The sequence below is a fragment of the Microcaecilia unicolor genome, chromosome 1 (assembly GCF_901765095.1).
Source record: "Microcaecilia unicolor chromosome 1, aMicUni1.1, whole genome shotgun sequence".
Lineage (NCBI taxonomy): Eukaryota > Metazoa > Chordata > Amphibia > Gymnophiona > Siphonopidae > Microcaecilia > Microcaecilia unicolor.
This window is the reverse complement of record NC_044031.1, coordinates 390514455-390529921: the sequence shown is the minus strand read 5'-3', so window position 1 is coordinate 390529921 and position 15467 is coordinate 390514455. Positions and strand designations below refer to the sequence as shown.

Here is a 15467-nt window from a genome sequence, read left to right as displayed (position 1 = left end):
GTTCCATTATGGCTGAAAAACATCCAAGTGTTCCTAAGTGTTAGGAATGCCCAGATCCCACCCAACACGCCCCTTACGAGCCCCCTTGTGATTTGAACGCACTTCTGATGAACCTCGTAGAAAAAGTCTAAAATTTGGTTTTGAAAATACCAATTTGAACGTTTTTGTGAGAAAAACGTCCAAGTGCAGATTTATGCCACCTTTTGGACGTTTTTCTTTTTGGAAAATGAACTCCATAGTGTTTCATGCCTGTTTTAGTGTGTTTTGATGGTTTTTGGCAGCATTTTTTTTTTAACCATCTAGCGATTTTTTTTTTTAGGTGGATACAGTGTGGAAAATCTTAATTTATCTTCAGTTTTTATTTTTGTAATTGTACTTAAAATTCATTTTTTAAGGTTTTTAAATTACTTTTGGTCACACAAACTTTGATTTCTGTCTTTAATGAGTACTTTTTTGAGCTTTCAGCCATCTCTAAGATTGTTTAGCAGTTTCCTTTTTTAGTAAAAATTTAGATTTGGAAGTTTTAGTAACCTCTGACCTCCCAGAATGTATTATATCATTGAAATTCAACATGGCTGACTCGACTCTGAGAGAGAAGAGAAGCTGCTGTTTCTAACTGCTCATGTTTTTTCAAGAGCTGCTGATTGTGAGTATATCTGATAAAAGGTTGTTCATTTTTAATTACTCCATTTTAGGTATGTGTTCTTTGTTATTGATTGAAACCTTTGGTTTGTGTATCTGGGAATCATTTTATCACTTATGTCCTACTTTGAACACCAGATAAGCATTTGCATTTTTTTGTACTTTTATTTGTAACATCTTCACACCCACTTCTACTATAATAAAACGCACCCTGAACGTTGAGGACAAAGGTTCTGAACTCACAGCACAACGATAAAGGGTTTGTAAGTTCATGGTGGTGAAGCCATCCCACTGACTATGACTCTGTGCCCCGCCCTCGCGTCAAACGTCATGACGTCGAGGGCGGAAAACATACAAAAAAGTCAACGAGCGAATCGCAACCAAGCACCTACTCCTCCCCCTGGATGCCCAACAACCACGCCTTGCGCGGCCCCCCCCCCAAGCCACCCACGAAAAACCTAAGAAAAACAGAAGCCCCGCTTCAAAATGATGGAGGTGCAACACCCCCCCCCCCCCCCACGCGCGTGCCGCCCCCCCCAAGCCACCCACAAAAATCCACAGAAAAAAAGAAGCCCCGCTTCAAAATGCAGAAGAAGCAACACCCACCCCGCCAGCACAAGTCCTGTCTTCTCACGTCCGGCGTGATCTTCAGCATTGTAGCCTCTGCAGGCAGGGCTTCTGTGCATCTGACGTCCTGCACGTGCAGGACGTCAGACGCACAGAACCCCACCCTGCACAGGCTAGCAATGCTGAAGATCACGCCGGAGTCAGCACAGCACACAACAGAGGACTTCTGCTGGCGGGATTTTGGGTCCCCCGCCAGCAAGACTACACGACGGTAGGGTGGGATGGCGGCGGGAGGGGGGGTGCATCGTGCGGAGGAGGCAATGGCACACAGAAACACACCTGAAAATCAGCCTGCGCTTCCTTCATTCTTCTTCTAAGTACAATCCCACCCCCCCCCCCCCCCACCACTGAACTGTACAACACACACACACACACTCTCTCAACTGGCAGTGCTTCCTGAAACCCCTGCTCCCCCCCCCCCCCCCCCACACACACACACACACACTCACTCACTCATCTGGCAGCGGCTCCTGAACCCCCCCCCCCCAAACACACAAACACTTACTCTCAATTGGCCACACTTCCTCAACGCCCCCCCCCCCCCCCCCCACCACAAACACACTCACTCTCTCATCTGGCAGCGCTTCCTTAAATCCCTGCCCCCCCCCCCACACACACTCATCTGGCAACCCCCCACCACCACACACACACTCACTCACTCTCTCATCTGCCAGCTCTTCCTGAAACCCCTGCCCCCCCCCCCACACACACTTACTCATCTAGCAGCCATTCCTGCCCCCCCCCCAAACACAAACTTACTCACTCTCATTTGGCCACACTTCCTCAACGCCCCCACCCCCCCAACACACACACACACTCACGCTCTCATCTGGCAGCGCTTCCTGAAATCCCTGCCCCCCCCCCCCACACACTCACTCACTCATCTGGCAACCCCCCCCCCCCAACACACACACACACTCACTCTCTCATCTGGCAGTGCTTCCTGAAACCACTGCGCCCCACACACACACTCACTCACTCATCTGGCAGCGGTTCCTGAACCCCCCCCCCCCCCACACACACACATACACACACACACTTACTCTCATTTGGCCACACTTTCTGAACCGCCCCCCCCCCCCCCCCTCCACCACACACACACTCACTCTCTCATGTCGCAGCGCTTACTGAACCCCCCCCCCCCCCACACACACACACACACACACACACACACTCACTGTCATGTGGAAACGCTCAATAAACCCCCACACACACACACTCACTCAACTGGCTATGTGCAATAAGAGCAATATCAATCAGTAAAGACAGTGCCAGTGACCGGGCTGCATAAAGGCCTGACAGTGTTGGTATCCATTCTGGATAAAGACATACACTCATTGGGGCTGAGAGCAACATTTATAATTGCAAATACGACCATTAGATGAGGTTAGTACTCAGAGAGGCAGACTAGTTTGATAAAGCTCACTAGACAGGAGCCAGTGCTGATGAGGATCAATTCTTATTGATGTGGGTTTTAGGTAGAGGTTGGCGCTCATGAATGTAGATTAGTGTTCCCTCTAAGCTGTGAGGAAGTCCTCCAACTGCATGGCTGCCACTGGTATGTGGTTCTTCAATATTTGTGCTTTCAGTTGCTGCAGAACTTCTGTCCCTCACTATTGAAAATGTGATACTAAAACACCACCCCCACTGGCAGGAATGAAGGTGGAGGACTCATACAGACTCCTCTCCAGTATTTTAAGGGTTCTATGGATGAAAATAATGTACTTGTTGAATATTTTTCTGTAATTCTAACATCTGAGCTTGCAGTTTATTTTTGAATAAATTACTTTCTCCAAATATTTTATTTTCATACTTTTTAGGTGTCTGTTCCACTTGCTGTGAAAGGTCGTTTCATTCTGGAAATCATTGAAGGCATGTCTTACTTGCATAAAAAAAATGTGATACACAAGGACCTGAAACCAGAAAATATCCTGGTTGATGATGATTTTCATATCAAGGTAAAAATGTATTAAAAGTTTGTTCTTCATCCAGGCTATAAAGTTGGGGCTATTTAATATGGCCTTATCTAGACAATAATTAACCAATGATAATCCCAGGAATTGAACGTATGAAGCAAACTGCAAAGCTGTTCATTGTGAATCTGTTTCATCAGATAAGACCATGTTAAGCTCTTCTTGCTTCATGTTAGAGATTAAGTGTGGTAGGCATTAGCTCAGAACAGGTACAAAAACTTGTTTCCAATATAATATCAAATGGTTTTTCACTTGAAATTGTATTTCTGTATCAATTTTAATGCATCATTAGGTCACATTAGTCACAACTTGCACTTTTCAGTAACTTAGAGGTATATTTTCAAAGCACTTAGACTTACAAAGTTACATAGAGGGCCATAATCGAACGGAGCCGGCCATCTATAAGGGCGCCAATCTCCGGGAAGGCCCAGAGAAGGGGCGGAGCCAACCGTATTATCGAAAAAGATGGATGCCCATCTTTCGTTTCGATAATACGGTTAGGGCCGGCCAAATCTCAACATTTTGGTCGACCGAAATGTTGAGATCGCCGGACTTAGAGATGGCCGGCCTCGGTTTTTGCTGATAATGGAAACAGAGGACGGCCATCTCAAACCTGGCCAAATCCAAGGCATTTGGTTGTGGGAGGAGCCAGCATCCCTAGTGCACTGATCCCCCCCCTCTCATGCCAGGACACTAACCGGGCACCCTAGGGGGCACTGCAGTGGACTTCATAAATTGCTCCCAGGTACATAGCTCCCTTACCTTGTGTGCTGAGCCCCCCAAATCCTCCCAGAACCCCCAAAACCCACTCCCCACAACTGTACACCACTACCATAGCCCTTAGGGACGAAGGGGGGCACCTACATGTGGGTACAGTGGGGTGGTTTTTGGTTTTTTTTTTGGGGGGGGGGGGGGGGTTGGAGGGCTCCCATTTACCACCACAAGTGTAACAGGTGTGGGGGGGATGGGCCTGAACCTCTCTTGGATGGTGCATGTCCAAGCTGTGAAAAATAACGATCCTTCCTAAGGGAAATTTTTTACCACCTTAAAGCGAAAACTCTTTTCATATATCTGGAAGAGGTGTCCGCCACGGGTATGAGCTGATATGCTTTATTAACTGAGGGCAAAGGGAGGGATAGGTGTCCCAAATTTGTTTTCTATTTCTAGGCAGCACAGCTTCACATTTTAGGTGAGTGGGGAGCTACTCTTTAGGCACCCTGGCTTTGGATGGAATAGAGCTGGCTGGAAGCTTTGCCACTGAGCTCCATTTTGTGTCTACATAAACAAAAATTATTTGCTATACTCCAAAAGGTCCCATTGAGTGTTCGATTTTCTCTCCAAACTTGGTATACGATCTACAATAAATTCTTTCCTGAGTGGCACTATTTTCATCAGACCACCATCTCAACAGCCCCTGAGTTTCTTGGGAGCACATTCGATCCCATTTACAAGGTCTGAGAACGTCAGGGATATGCTTGGACAGCTTTAGAAGGGGGAATTCCTGTCTTTCCAGGAGCTTCAGGAGAAGTTAGGCTTACCCTCCCACCTTCTGTTCCAGTATAGGAAAGTGAGAGATTACATTTACCGTAAAGCTTGCGAGGAGCTGATCCTTGAGGAAACAAATCTGGAACAGGCTATGAGAGGGGGTGGGTCCCAGGGTTGTGTTTCCTACCTTTATAGTGCTCTTCTTTCTTACGTTACACCCTTGGTACACTACACTCAACATTGGTAGCAGGATATTGAGGATAATTATGAGCCTAAGAAGTGAGAGATGGGCTTACGGTATCTTCTTAAGATATCCATAGCTAGTTTACTAGTGGAGAATGGTTCTACACCCCAAATTGTTTGGCTCGCATGCTGGGAAGGGGTTCTGCACAATGTTGGAGGGGATGTGGGGCTCAAGGCGATATGTGTCATATTTGGTGGACCTGTTCCAAGGTGTAGGCTTATTGGCAGGTACCAAAAAACAAAAAGGCAATCGATCCGCAATCTTCAGATAAAAGCAGATCAGTAAAGTATAAATGAACTTTTATTCATGCAATTAAGTCTTCTCATATCACCTGACACTGGCCATGTTTCGCCCAAAAAGGGCTGCCTCAGGGGCTGTCTTGTGTATTTAACTGGCGCATAAGTGTGTAAAACGTCAGCCAACTGTTGGTAGTGTCCACGTTGAGAAAAAAACCAGCACCGATGTTATAGCAGATTTAAAAACCTTGTAGCCGATAGAGTGATGTGTATTTTTAGCTGTTGCCGATGTTATTCTTGTTGGCATTGTCTGTTTATCCTTCATGGTTTTCTCAATAAATAAAATTTGAAAGAAAAAATAAAACAAGTGTGTCCTATATTGTCTATATAAGATTGGCCTCCCCCCCCCCCCCCCCCTCGTAATATGTTCTGTATTTGTTAGGATCCACAGTAGTGATCCCAAAGGTGCATTTCCCACCAAGGTTTGTTCAATATTTGACCATAGTTTTTTCTACTACTACTGCTTATCATTTCTATAGCAGTACTAGACGTACGCAGCGCTGTATACTTGAACTATAAGAGACAGTCCCTGCTCGACAGAGCTTATAATCTAATTAGGACAGTCAAACAGGACAAACGAGATAAGGGAATATTAAAGTGAGGATGATAAAATACGGGTTCTGAGCAAGTGAATAAGGGTTAGGAGTTAAAAGCAGCATCAAAAAGGTGGACTTTTAGCTTAGATTTGAAGACAGCCAGAGATGGAGTTTGACGTACTGGCTCAGGAAGTCTATTCCAGGCATATGGTGCAGCAAAATAAAAGAAATGTCGTCTGGAGTTAGCAGTGGAGGAGAAGGGTGCAGATGAGAATTACCCAGTGAACGGAGTTCCCGGGGAGGAATGTAGGGAGAGATTAGAGTGGAGAGGTACTGAGAAGCTGCAGAGTGAATGCACTTATAGGTCAATAAGAGGAGTTTGAACTGTTTGCGGAAACGGATAGGAAGCCAGTGAAGTGACTTGAGGAGAGGGCTAATATGAGCATAATGACACTGGCAGAATATTAGTCGTGCAGCAGAATTTTGAACAGATTGAAGAGGAGAGAGATGGCTAAGTGGGAGACCTGTGAGAAGCAAGTTGCAATAGTCTAAGCTAGAGGTGATAAGAGCGTGGATGAGGGTTCTGGTAGTGTGCTCAGAAAGGAAAGGGTGAATTTTGCTGATATTATAGAGCAAGAAATGACAGGTTTTAGCAGTCTGCTGAATATGTGCAGAGAAGGAGAGGGAGGAGTCGAAGATGACCCCAAGGTTACGAGCTGATGAGACAGGAAGGATGAGAGTGTTATCCACAGAAATAGAGAATGGGGGAGGAGGAGAGGTTGGTTTAGGGGGAAAGATAAGAAGCTCAGTCTCGGTCATGTTTAGTTTCAGATGGCGCTGAGACATCCAGGCAACAATGTCAAACAGGCAGGCTGATACTTTGGCCTGGATTTCGGCTGAGATTTCTGGTGTGGAGAGGTAGATCTGGGAGTTATCAGTATAAAGATGATACTGAAAACCATGGGATGAGATCAGAGATGATGAGGTCAGGGATGAGATGGAGAAAAGAAGAGGTCCCAGGACAGATCCCTGAGGTACACCAACTGACAGTGGGATAGAAGTAGAGGAGGATCCACTAGAGCATACACTAAAGATACGCTGGGAGAGATAAGAAGAAAACCAGGAAAGAACAGAGCCCTGAAATCCAAGTGAGGACAGCATATCAAGGAGTAGGCTGTGATCAACAGTGTCAAAAGCAGCAGATAGATCGAGAAGGATGAGGATAGAATAGAGATCTTTGGATCTGGCCAGGAGAGGGTGGTGGATGCTTGGAATGCCCTCCCGCGGGAGGTGGTGGAGATGAAAACGGTAACGGAATTCAAACATGCATGGGATATGCATAAAGGAATCCTGTGCAGTAGGAATGGATCCTCAGAAGCTTAGCCGAAATTGGGTGGCGGAGCAGGTGGGGGAAGAGAGGTTGGTGGTTGGGAGGCAAGGATAGTGGAGGGCAGACTTATACGGTCTGTGCCAGAGCCAGTGATGGGAGGCGGGACTGGTAGTTGGGAGGAGGAAAATACTGCTGGGCAGACTTGTACGGTCTGTGCCCTGAAAAAGGCAGGTACAAATCAAGGTAAGGTATACACATATGAGTTTATCTTGTTGGACAGACTGGATGGACCATGCAGGTCTTTTTGTGCCGTCATCTACTATGTAACAGATCATTGGAGACTTTAGCAAGCGCTGTTTCAGTTGAATGAAGGGGGCGAAAGCCAGATTGAAGTGGATCAAGAACAGTTTGAGATGAAGGTCAAGGCAACGGCGGTGAACAGCACGTTCAAGTATTTTGGATAGGAAAGGTAGGAGGGAGATGGGGCGATAGTTGGAAGGACCTTACGAGACTGGGCATCTAAATGGCAGATGACGTTTAATGTGAGCAAGTGCAAAGTGATGCATGTGGGAAAGAGGAACCGGAATTTATAGCTACGTTATGCAAGGTTCCACGTTAGGAGTCACGGTCCAAGAAAGGGATCTAGGTGTCATCGTTGATGATACGTTGAAACCTTCTACTCAGTGTGCTGCTGCAGCTAAGAAAGCAAATAGAATGTTAAGTATTATTAGGAAAGGAATGGAAAACAAAAATAAGGATGTTATAATGCCTTTGTATTGCTCCATGGTATATTGTGTTCAATTTTGGTCACCGCATCTCAAAAAAGATATAGTGGAATCAGAAAAGGTGCAGAGAAGGGTGACGAAAATGATAAAGGGGATGGGATGACTTCCCTATGAGGAAAGGCAAAAGCGGCTAGGGCTCTTCAGCTTGGAGAAAAGGCGGCTGAGGGGAGATATGATAGAGGTCTATAAAATAATGAGTGGAGTTGAATGGGTAGATGTGAAGCATCTGTTAACGCTTTCCAAAAATACTAGGACTAGGGGGCATGCGATGAAGCTACTTGTAATTAAACTCTGGAATTCGTTGCCAGAGAATATGGTAAAGGCGGTTAGCTTAGTGGAGTTTTAAAAAGGTTTGGACAGCTTCCTAAAGGTAAAGCCCATAGACCGTTATTAAATGGACTAGGGAAATCCACTATTTCTGGTATAAGCAGTATAAAATGTTTTGTACATTTTTGGAATCCTGCCAGGTATTTGTGACCTGGATTGGCCACTGTTGGAAACAGGATGCTGGGCTCGATGGACCTTTGGTCTTTCCCAGTATGGCAATACTTTGTACTTATGTAGGGTCCAGTGAAGGTTTTTTTACGGAGTGGTGTGACTACGGCATGTTTGAAGGCATCAGGAACAGTCGCAGTGGACAGTGAAAGATTGAGGATATGACAGATAAAAGGGATGACAGTAGAAGAGAGAGTGTTAAGTAGATGGGTGGGAATAGGATCAGAGGAACAGGTAGTTAGTTTTGAGGAGGAAATAAGATGTGTAGTTTCCTCTTCAGTGATTTCAGAAAAGGAAGAAAAGGAGGCAGGGGTTGGAGGGTTGAGAGAATGGACTAAGGGAAGGAGAGGTGGAGGTGACCTGGTTGAGAATTTTCTCCCGCTATAGTCCTCCACTCTATGGCTGGTTGCAGCTGATGGACCTGATAATAGCATATAATATATTTGGTACCACCATACTGCCCTCTTGTATTGTTAAATAGTATTGCTGTGTCTATTTGGGGGGATTTATTTGCTGTAAGAACTGAAATCATTTTGCAGGAATAATAAGATGTGTTGGTGTATATATTGGTATTGCTTGGAGTAAATATAGTAGCCTTGACAGGATATTATATTAACAGTTGCAGTTCTCCTAAACCATAAGTTAGAGATTGTTTCATGTACAAGATCCCTTCTGATAGCTTCAAACAGCTTAGAATAGTTGCCTCTTACAATTATTTTTGCACTGGTGATATATGCCTAAATATTTATTCTGCCTGTTTAAAAGAGGAATTGTCCTTCATTCTTCTACGCTTCTACAACAAAGTAGTATCTGGAATCCAATGGATTTAAGAACCCGAGGCAGTATGGTTTTACTCAAGCTAGGTTTTGTCTTGTCTAATTTAATTTTTTTGACTGCGTGACCAGAGAGTTGGACAAAGCGAGAGCACTAGACATGGTGTACTTATATTTCAGCAAAGCCTTTGACATGGTTCCACATAGATGACTTATAAATAAACTGAATGCCCTTGGTATGGGTCCATGTATTAAAAAGGAGGGAGGAAGACCAAATGACAGCAGTCATGGTTAAAAAGTGAGGTGAAGGAAGCTATTAGAGCTAAAAGAAAATCCTTCAGAAAATGGTAGAAGGAACCAACTGAAAATAATAAGCAGCATAAAGAATGTCAAGTCAAATGCAAAGCGCTGTTAAGGAAGGCAAAGAGGGACTTTGAAAGAAAGATTGTGTTGGAGGCAAAACACATTGAGGCATATTTTCAAAGCACTTTGGGAGGCTAAGTTCCATAGGTTTCTATGGAACTTTGGGAGGCTAAGTGCTTTGAAAATGAGCCTCATTGTAAATTTTTTTTAGGTATATTAAAAGCAAGAAGCTGGCAAAAGAATTGGGTGGACCACTAGATGACTGAGGGGTAAAAGGGGCAATCAGGGAAGACAAAGCCATAGCGGAGAGATTAAATGAATTCTGTGCTTCAGTCTTCACCTAGGAAGATTTGGGATAGATACCGCTGCCAGAAATGGTATTCGAAGCTGACAAGTTGGAGAAACTGAATGAAATTTCTATAAACCTAGAGGATGTAATGGGGCAATTTGACAAAAAGAAGAGCAGCAAATCTCCTGGACCGGATGGATGGTATTCATCTCAGAGTACTGATAGAATTGAAAAATAAACTGGCGAAACTATTAGCAATATGTAATTTATCTTTAAAATCAAGTGTGGTACCGGAAGACTGGAGGGTAGCCCATGTAACACCGATATTTAAAAAAGGTTCCAGAGGGAATCCAGGAAATTATAGATCGATGAACCTGACGTCGGTGCCGGGCAAAATGGTAGAGAGGCTATTATAAAGAACAAAATTACAGAGTATATTCAAAAGCATGGATTAATGAGACAAAGCCAACATTGATTTAGTGAAGGGAAATCTTGCCTCACCAAACTATTACATTTCTTTGAAGGTGTGAACACACATGTGAATAAAGGCGAGCCAGTTGATATTGTGTATCTGGATTTTCAAAAGGTGTTTGACAAAGTATCTCATGAAAGACTCCAGAGGAAATTGGAGAGTCATGGGATAGGAGGTAGTGTCCTATTGTGGATTAAAAGCTAGTTAAAAGATAGAAAACAGAGAGTAGGGTTAAATGGTCAGTATTCTCAATGGAGAAGGGTAGATAGTGGGGTTCCCCAGGGGTCTGTGCTGGGACCACTGCTTTTTAACATATTTATAAATGATCTAGAGATGGGAGTAACTAGTGAGGTAATTAAATTTGCTGACGACACAAAGTTATTCAAAGTTGTTAAATTGTGAAAGGATTGTGAAAAATTACAAGAGGACCTTATGAGACTGGGCGTCTAAATGGCAGATGACTTTTAATGTGAACAAGTTCAAAGTGATGCATGTGGGAAAGAGGAACCCGAACTATAGCTACGAAATGGAAGGTTCCATGTTAGGAGTGACCGACCAAGAAAGGGATCTGGGCGTTGTTGATGATACGTTGAAATCCTCTGCTCAGTGTGCTGCGGCAGCTAAGAAAACAAATAGAATGTTAGGTATTATTAGGAAAGGAATGGAAAACAAAAGTGAGGACATTATAATGCCTTTGTATTGGTCCATGGTGCGACCGCACCTCGAATATTGTGTTCAATTCTGGTCACCGCATCTGAAAAAAGATATAGTGGAATTAGAAACGGTACAGAGAAGGGCGACGAAAATGATAAAGGGATGGGATGACTTCCCTATGAGGAAAGGCTAAAGCGGCTAGGCTCTTCAGCTTGGAGAAAAGACGGCTGAGGGGGGGATATGATTGAGTTCTATAAAATAATGAGTGGACTGGAACGGGTAGAAAATACACACTGCTTTGTTTCATTTAGGGCCCTGTTTACAAAGGTGTGCTAGCGTTTTTAGCATGCGCTAATCGTGTAGATGCCCATAATATTCCTATGGGCGTCTACACGGTTAGTGTGCACTAAAAACTGTAGTGTGCCGTTGTAAACAGGGCCCTTTAATGTTTACTAAGCACCCATGTGCTTTTATTAGCTGTGGTTCCTGACAATTTGTCTTCTAATTTGTGTTCAAATGAGTTACCAGTTACATAACTGACCAACTGATGGATTTTTGCCTTCTTGTAGATGTACATTTTCATGCTACATAGAAACAGAAAAATGAAGGCAGATAAAGACCACATGGTCTATTCAGTCTGCCCATCCATTCCATTTACTATCTCTTCTTCTCCTATAGTGATCCTGTGTATTTGTGCCAAGCTTTCTTGAATACAGTTTTCGTCTCCTCCACCAGGAGGCCTTTCCACGAATTCACCGCCCTTTTCATAAAGACATACTTCCTCAGGTTACTTCTGTTTATTCTTTTTCACCTGCTTTCTTAATTTTTTCAGATTGCAGATCTTGGTGTTGCATCTTTTCAAACTTGGAGCAAATTAACTAAAGAAGAAACCAACCGGCACAGGAAATCAAAGAGTGGCAGCGCCTGCGCCAAGGCAAATGGTGGAACACTTTATTATATGGCTGTGGAACACCTAGAATCTATCAATGCAAAACCTACTGAGAAGTCAGATGTGTACAGCTTTGGCATAGTTCTCTGGGTGATTATTGCAGGAAAAGAGCCTTACGAAGGTAAAAATGTTAAAAGCTATACTTAATTTTGCTTCTTTCTTTACTAAAACACACTTTTTTAGTTATTTAGAAACTCAAGCTCATAACAAATATGTGGTGCCCAGTAGTTCCTTCAGTGCATCACTAACACAACTTTTTTTTTTTTTAAGATATCCCCTCTTCCCTCCTCCAGGCCGTGCTCTTTTTTTCACCCCTTGTTTGCATTCCTTTAGTTACAAAGCCCTTCTAAATCCCCCCTCCCCTTGACTAGATGCAGACTGCATTTACTCCTTCCCATATCATTAATAAATGGTTATCAATAGAAATCACACAAAATAAAACATGGAAAAGAAAATAAGATGGTACCTTTTTTATTGGACATAACTTAATACATTTCTTGATTAGTTATGTCCAATAAAAAAAGGTATCATCTTATTTTCTTTTCCATGTTTTATTTTGTTTGATTTCTATTGATAACCTTAAGAGTGGACTAACACGGCTACCACACTCCTCTATTTAATAAATGGTAACTATGTTTTTTTCCCAAATTGTCCATGTGTGTTGCAGCTCAGTACACATTCCTCCACCTGTTCCAAACATCCTCTCTGGTGGGGGGGAGGCACACTAACCTTGTTCCAGGCTGCTTCTAGTGCCATTCTAACTGCTGTACAGCAGAACCACACCAGCTGCTTCTGTTTGTTTGTGGGATCCTTAACATTGGTCAGTTCAGAAGGTACACTGACTTTGATTGTGTATAGTTTTCTCCCAATATCTTTCCCATTATATTATTGTTGTATTTTAGAGCAGTCCCATCATATGTAAAAATGTTCCTTTGTTATGGCTGTCATCCATTTTGTGCAATAGCTCTGATTTGTAATGTACCTTGTATAATGATATTTTCTATCAGGGATGCAGATATAGACAGTTTTTTCTACTTTCATAGATTTGTTTTCATTGGGACACCCGCTGGGTGATAGTCAAATCATTTTACCACTCTAATAAGTGTTCTGGGGGCTCATTATTTTGCATAGAACCATTATTCCCCCTTTTTTCTTACCCACCTTTAACATCTGTTCAAATGGTGTGAGCTCTTTTTCCAAATCTCCTGAAGCCTTAGCTGCCCCTACAGAGTCTTTCAACTGTACTTACGAGTATTGCTTTCTGTCTTCTATCTGAAAAGTTTTTTGGGTATACTTAAATGTGAATAGCTTACCTTGATGCAGTAATTGGCCCACATAGTTTATAGTTTATTAGGATCTCCTTTCCAACAGGGTCAAGGCGGTTAACAGGCTAAAAATATATAAAATAAAAGAACACCATTAAGTGATAGGAAAGAAGACAGAGTCATTCGTAACAGGGCAAAACTAAGAGAAGAAGAAGGGAGGGGGAAAAAACATAACATGAAGGAAATTAAGCTGCTATTACTCTTGGCTTTCTACTCTTTAAATGCTCTCTTGACTCATGCCTGAGGAGAAATTCCAGGTTCTTCATTGGAATCAGTCTTGAGTATTTTTTATTTTCCAGTAAGGAATTCTGGTGTTTCTTCCACCTCTCCCCAGTTGGCCTCATGTATGGACTTCCTGTTCTAGGTATATCCCCTTTCTTTACCCCCCTCCCCCCATATATTCTCTGAGGCACCCCTCCCCTCATGTATGTTGCTCTGTCACCACCACTGCCATTAATCCCATTAAACCCACAGCCATCTTTTATTAATTTTATTGATTTTATTTTATTGGCAGTATATTTGAACTTTTGAAGTACGTGGTCAATAGAGGTAAAGAGGATTTCATCTGCAAACAATAATATTTTGTAATCTTTTCCCCCTTATTCCTCCCCCCCCCCCCCCCCCCCGGCCCAAATTTCTAAATGATTCCCCACCCTCTGTTCTAGTGGTTCCAACTCCAACACAAAAAGCAGAGGGGATAGTAGGCACCCCTGTCATGCGGTACACAGTGATTGAAATATATCTTAAGTATCCTCCATCAACACTTATACATCTCAGAGGGCTCTCTATATGTTTCCCATGTCCACTCCATTCACTTATTCCCCAATCCAAATTTCTCCAGAGTTTTAAACATATAGGGCCAATACACCCTGTCAGATGCTTTTTCTACATCTATAGATGGTACTAGCTTAGGGTTTGGGTTTGATTATGATTCATCAAATTTAGGACACTCATAATATTATTGGAGGCTAACCTACCAGAAACAAAATGAGCCTGGTCTAGATACAATAGGTATGTGTAAAATACAGTTTGCCAAAAATTTTTAAAGTATTTTGAAGTCTATTCCTAGTAAGGATATTGGACAGTAGGATCCACATACTGTTGGATATTTATCGTCTTTCAGAATGATCATAATCTTTGTTAGCCTCATTAACCAGGGGAGATTCTTCCTCCCTTCCTCTCAACCCCCCCCCCCCCCCCTTTTAAAAATACATATAATTGAACAGATTTGTCAGGTGGCCTAAAAAATATTTCTAAAATTTTTTATAGAACTTTCTTGTGTAACCATCTGCCCGGGTTCTTTCCCCACCTTAAATTCCTTAATGGCCTTTATAATTTCCTCAGGTTGAAAGGGGCTATCAGTTGTTGCCTGCTCTTCACTCTAGGACATGGGAACTGCACTCCTTGAAGGAAATGCCCTATGTCTCTCATTAGCTAGTTCTTCCTGCAGGTATAATTCCAGTAAAATTTTACAAACCACTTCCTTATTTCTGCACATCTTAGCAACTCCTTGCCCTGTTTATTCCTGATCTTAAGTATATAATTTTTAACTTTCCACAACTTCAGTTTATGAGCCAGCAATCTAGTCTTTTTGTTTCCTGATTCAAAATATCTTTCTTTCAGCGGATTAAGATAATGATTTATGTGATCCATTTGAGGGGCCTGTAGTTTGCCTCTTGCTACTTCCAATCTCTTTAGTATTTTCCCTGTATCCCTCCCCTATGTTTGGACCGGTTCTAAAATCTTTAATCTCCTGGTGGAAACTCTTGTCTTTTCTCTCTCTCTCTCTCTCTCTCTCTCTCTCTAGTGCTGGGATATGGTCCTGAGTATCATTAACTCCAAATACTTATTCAGTTCTTTTTCTATTTGGAGTACTCTCTGAGGGTCCTCCAATAAGCTATCATTTAGCTTCCAATATCATATTCCTCTCTCTTCCTACTCCCCCTTCCAGTCTAACCAAAACAGCACATGGTCCATCCAGGTAATATTGTCTGTTTTTGCCTGGCTAATACTATCTACCATTGACTCCTCAATCAGCAATAAATCAATTCTTGAGTTGGAATTGTGCAGCTTTGAGAAGAATGTGAATTATTTGATCTGTGGTTGTTGGAATCTCCAGTTTCTAAACAATAGCTTTTAATTTAATTTCCCTCTAGCCACTTTATTGGCTCCACTTTCAGTAGCTCCAGTCTTACATGATTGAAATCCTCTCTTATAATCAGTGTTCCC

The 15467-nt window shown here is 42.8% G+C and overlaps 1 protein-coding gene across 2 annotated transcripts in view; it reads left to right on the top strand.

Moving 5' to 3' along the window:
- Window positions 1-15467, top strand: part of RIPK1 (receptor interacting serine/threonine kinase 1) — a 273536-nt gene that overhangs the window by 38588 nt on the left and 219481 nt on the right. For both annotated transcript variants that reach the window (XM_030210928.1, XM_030210923.1), the window contains exons 4-5: window positions 3090-3227; window positions 11797-12034. In XM_030210928.1, coding sequence (XP_030066788.1) covers window positions 3090-3227; window positions 11797-12034 — 376 coding nt within the window. The remainder of the gene's footprint in view (window positions 1-3089; window positions 3228-11796; window positions 12035-15467) is intronic.